Source organism: Ipomoea nil, unplaced genomic scaffold (assembly GCF_001879475.1).
Source record: "Ipomoea nil cultivar Tokyo-kokei standard unplaced genomic scaffold, Asagao_1.1 scaffold3043, whole genome shotgun sequence".
In the NCBI taxonomy this organism is placed as follows: Eukaryota; Viridiplantae; Streptophyta; class Magnoliopsida; order Solanales; family Convolvulaceae; genus Ipomoea; species Ipomoea nil.
Window position 1 is genome coordinate 1703051 of NW_017619471.1, and position 5677 is coordinate 1708727.

Consider the following 5677-nt stretch of genomic DNA (forward strand, 5'->3'; position numbering starts at 1 on the left):
TTACAAATTTCAATTATTTTACTTTAAGAAAAGAGAATCTATAATTGTGAATAATTGTGAATAAGGTGAAGGGGCATTTGGTTCAAACATTAAAATGAAAATAGTAATGAGAATTGAGTCAAATCAAATCAAATACTTAGTAATATTAATAATTAATAATAATAATAATAATAATAATAGGTTTAAATAGAAAAAATAATAATAATTTAGTAGTAAATAAGAATTGAAATCAAAATAAATAAATAATTAATTAAAATTAATAAATTAATAATAAATATATAAAAGTAGGGAAGGGAAAGGGTAATGGGTTTTATGATTACTAAAAAGTTGAATCGAATAGTAAGATAGCAAAAGAATGCCAACAAAGAGGGTAATTGGTATAAATTCTATAGTATGGTACAAAACTCTAACCAAACACCACATTAGTCCTGCTCTTATAACTCTAATTGCTATAACTAGTTAATGACATAGTAAGAAGAAAATTACGTATTTGGCAAGAAACTTGAATGATAAAGGATAGAGATTGTCCACGAATGATCTAATTCTGTATAAACAGATTGAGTATCCGGCCAGGCAAGAGATTCATTAGAATCACTTGTTGAATTTTCATGAATGGTCTGTATAGAATGAAGTTCAAACTGGATGTGTTACAATATATAGACTTAAGCCTTTATAAAGAACATTTTTCAAGTTCTTGGTCGAACTATTTCTGGGTAAAACTACAAAAATGAAACAATATTCATGTTCAGGAACTGCATATGTAAAGAAGATACCTAAGAGCCATACGATGAGGAGGCCTACTAGCAGCTTGTAGCCAATCAGTCGATCTTGACGGAAGAGTATATGAGCCTTGTGAACCAGAAGCAAGCGTAGAAACCGATAGTGCCAGTGAGCACAAAAAATGCGTAAGAAGCAATGAGCATGTAACCGAAATACAATATTCCAGAAACAGGCTTTGTAATCTCCAGTTTGGTGAAGAAATAGAAGGTAGCGTAGAGGAATAGGTAGAGTGCTGATGAGCCTGATGTTAGGTAAGATCGCCACCACCATAGGTAGTCTTCACTGCATAACTGGAAATAACATAACACAATTGTTATTTCTGCACACGTGACAATCAGAATGATGAAGACAATGAAGAGGAACCCAAAGAGGTAGTAAAACTGGTTCAGCCAAATGGAGGTGAGGATGAAGAAGAGCTCAATGAAAACAGCTCCGAATGGGAGTATGCCTCCAATTAGAACCGAGAATATAGGGTTCATGTACCAAGCCTGCTCGGGGATTTGCCTTGGTATTTTATTAGTCTTCACAGGATCCTCGATGACGGGTTTCTTGAAACCAACATAACTGCCCACAAAAACAAGGGGAACTGAGATTCCAAACCATAAGAAGACAAGTGCAAACATTGTCCCAAATGGAACCGCCCCTGATGACTTCTCGCCCCAGATGAGTGCATTTAAAACAAAAAAGATGGCAAAGACGGTAGCTGGAAACAGGATGGCTGTCCTCAGAGCAATTTTCTTCCATTCTGTACCCTTAAACATCTTGTAAAGACGGGCAGAGGAATAACCGGCAAACAGTCCCATGAAAACCCAAAGCAAGAGCATGGCTGTCATTAGACCACCACGATTTGAAGGAGAAAGGAAGCCAAGGACAGCAAATATCATTGTTACAAGCATCACACCGAAGAACTGTACACCAGTTCCCACATAGATGCAAAGCAAGTTTGAGTTAGTGGGGGGCCTGAAAACATCAGAATGCACTAGTTTCCATCCTGTTTCTTCTTGAGCCTCCTCCTGGGTCTCAAGTTCATTATATCTGGAAATGTCACGATACAAAGTCCGCAGCATAATCATGGCCACCATACCCGAGAGGAAGAGAACAATCATCAAAGAATTTACTACTGAAAACCAATGGATTTGATCATCTGCCATCAAAAGATAGGTATCCCATCTAGATGCCCACTTTACCTCACTTTCCTGCATTTGCAGAGATATGATAAAGCTATTTAGCAATAATATTTTAATGAGCATTCATCTACATAAACTAGGTGTTAAGCTACATTACCTGGAACTCAACATCATATGTGAAAATGATTTCTTGTTTATTCTCAACCTCTTGCGGAGAATTTGAGTTAGACACTGTCCGCTTTGCATGTGGATCACAGGTTGTCAAACGAGTATTTGCTCTCCATTCTCCTTCATATTCATGCTTGACACTAGATGTATAATATACAAATAAATTGACATATTTGGCACAAAAAGAGCAAGTACACTTCTTATAGAAACTAAGGTTTCATAGAAGAATCAAAACCTGAATGGCATGACCTCAAATCCCACAATCCTGGCTGAGTCAGTCTGCAAATCTCTATGATACTTGACTGTAAAAGTCAAGTGATTGTGAATAAAAAACTTTTCATCCTTGCTCTGAGCATGATTACACAGTATTAGTAAATAGAAATAAAAATAAAAATAAAAACCTCTTGGTAATAATTCCATTTTAGGGTTCTAGCCTTTTAGGACAAGACTAAGGAACTTACCCCAGCATATTGTCCTTTGACACCAATATAATATCCTTGCTGATATGCAGGAGGGCTTTCTTGGTCCAACCTTCGAACTGGAACAACCAATGGAAGATTATCCAAGATCCTGCCACATAAATCAACAATTTCTTTTTTAAAAAGTAACCAAAAAAATAAAATAAACTCAGATCAGATATTCAAAGATAATGCAGTAGTATAATATGACAAGGTGGCATACATGTTCACACGGTACTCATCATCAATCTTAGTTTTGAATTCTTTTGCAGTTTTTTCATCAAGAACAACCCGACAAACAAAATGGCACATCTCTGGTTCCCTCATTTTAAACTACAAAATAACCATGACAAGAATGCGTCAGCTATTGTAATTTACAAAAACAAAGCCGAAAAACCACGGTGCATATTGAACTCACCACAAAAGCAGAGTTCTCAATTCTGTCACCACGAAGTACTTCCCCAAGATTTTCTCTACTGTCAAGAATTTTTTCTGGACGGCAGAATGGGACAGTATAGTATGAGTAAGGAAGTTGAGTCTTCGTAGAACTCAGCTTATTTACTTTGACAGACAACAGATCTCCCTGCAATAATCATTTAAAAAATAACACCCACATTACTAAATCTTATTCAAAAAAACTTGAAATATTTAAACCATAATAGCACAAAGTTAAATGAGAAGAGAGTATAGGCCTTGGTTTAAGCAGAAGGATAGACCCATTGCACAAGACAACTAGATCATGAAAGATATGGGAAAGTAACACACGCCATCATAACCACTTTTAGAGATTTGCAGGGATTGAGCCCATATCCTACTGGCTAACGATGAGCTCTTGGCCATTATGCCAAGAACATCCTTCCCATACTAAGCAGGTATATCAAATTTGTTTGATTAAATATTCAAAAATCATGCAATGAGAAATTATATGCAACTGATCTGCCCACTATTATAAATACCCACATTGGAACATGAAGTTGAAGATCCTTAAGTCTTAACTGATCCAGCACAACATATTAGACCATATAATACCTAAATTGTTCCCATTTTACTAGATTTTATGCTTGTGGATAAGCCAAGTTCTATCATATGCATTCAGAAGAAATAAATTGGAATGCAAAACCTCAGTAAGTATCCAAATTTTAGATTATTTGCTAATGGTATACACCTTCAGAGTATAGAATGACAAGTATATGCTCCAAATACTTTCATCTTCCTATATGCACACCACTTCCATGAGACCCAAGTTGATAACCTACCTAAGAGGCTAAGCTGTGTCTCATATTCATCCCAACAGGTATCCTACTCTTAATGCTATTAGGGTCACAATAATGCTTGCAGCTTGACCACTTAAAACCCCATGTTCAAAAAACAGGTTTCTTCTAAAAACTCATTGTCTACTTAAATATCTAATAAACACAATGAGACTTGAACAGTTAGATGAATGACAGTACCTCTTAATGAGACAACTATAGCTTTAAAGAATAATGAAACAAACTAAATTCGTTCACCTATGTTCCATGAATACACTTCCACTTATGCTTTGCACATAACAAAGACATTAACCCATCAAGCAAAAAGTACAGTAAACAGAAGACCCATATCAGTAGGCAACTCTGTTTCATTTAAGGGATGGTAGCAGTAGCAAAAACATATCAATCACAAATTTACAAATATGTTAAAATAAGTTTCAAAATAAAATTTTTCTTTTGAGTTATATTTAGTAAATGATATATAAAAAGGGACCCCTTCTAGTAAATAGATTATACTAACATTAATAAATCAGAACTGTCTCGCCTTAATAAGTACATTTACATTATAGTTCAATATGTCAATGCATATTGTTAGAAAGAGAAAACAGGGTGAAGTTAGTAAACCATTCATGCACAACAAAGTATGCAACTAGCAAAAACATATAATGTGCAATGATTGTTGAAACTGGTCTATTTTTCATTTTGAAAAGAAAGTTATCTTTTTTTTCTTCTCTTCAATTTTCCCTTTTTTCATTTTGGATTTGTGGCAGGTAAAAGCAGATTACATTTCTAACAAGTATTATTGAGGCAAATGACATAAATTCAATTTTGGCGATACTAATCATCTGCACACCCCACTTACATAGACTACTGATACATAAAATGCCCCCATCTCAATTACATAGCTTTGAACATTAGTTATTCAAACAATATGTTCTTCTGATTTCCTTCCATTCATACATAATATACATTGCATCTACCGAAAAAAAATATATATCAAATTCTCATTTCCTAACACTGCAGTTATATAATCCATAGTGCGATTTCAATCCGTTTCATCTCCTAACCAGCAACACATTTTTCACAACCATTCGTCCAAACCGGATCACTATAAGAATCACGAGATTAAAATTCACCAGTCATACACTCAAAAGACAGAGAGAGGGATGGGAGAAGAGAGATCAAGCAGATCTGACGGGTAAACCAAATCAAACGGAACAAAAAGCAAACAACATATCAGCACAGACTTACAAAAGCACTGAAAATTGAAAAAGCATCAAAACCTGAATATACACATACACATGGACATATCCATACATTAAAAAAAAAAAATGGAAATACTAGAGAGGAATGTGGACCTTATGGAAGTCTTCGGGGGCGACGCCGGGGAGGTAGAAAGATCGGGCATGGTGGAAGGTGAGAAAGAGCGCAATTGTGATCAATGCCGGAGACGGAAGCGGAGATCGACGAGGTCTTCCCATGGCGGAAGAGAGACGGGAAATGGGTGCGTTAGATGATCGAGCGATCTTCCTCTCAGATCCAGAACGCGGAGCTATGACTTATGAGAAATGTGTCATATATCATATATGTACTGTGCGTGTAAAAGACTCGATTTTATTTGTATTTTTCATTTATTTCTTTTCCTATTTTTGGAGATTGTCGGTTGCCCAGTTTTGTTCTTCAACGGGGGCCCAGGCCCAAATCTTGATTGGGACGATAATCTGCGTAATCGTTATCAAGGTGGACACGGTTCTATATTCATAATTATTGGACAATATGTTCATAATTATAAAATTATATATTCATAATTTTTGAATATATTCATAATTATTAAACTTTATATTCACAATTACAAAACTCTATATTCATAATTATTGAATTATATGTTCATAAT

At 35.2% G+C, this 5677-nt stretch overlaps 1 protein-coding gene across 1 annotated transcript; it reads right to left on the reverse strand.

Annotated features, from left to right (window-relative positions):
- Window positions 1–511: 511 nt before the first annotated feature.
- On the reverse strand, window positions 512–5363 carry LOC109163821 (transmembrane 9 superfamily member 8-like). Its single transcript, XM_019312531.1, has 7 exons — window positions 5142–5363; window positions 2952–3116; window positions 2757–2866; window positions 2537–2645; window positions 2311–2423; window positions 2065–2215; window positions 512–1976 (listed from the first exon to the last, which is right to left on the reverse strand). The coding sequence occupies exons 1-7, from the start codon at window positions 5262–5264 to the stop codon at window positions 819–821; spliced, it is 1929 nt and encodes a 642-aa protein (XP_019168076.1). The 5' UTR covers window positions 5265–5363; the 3' UTR covers window positions 512–818.
- Between the last annotated feature and the right edge of the window lie 314 nt (window positions 5364–5677).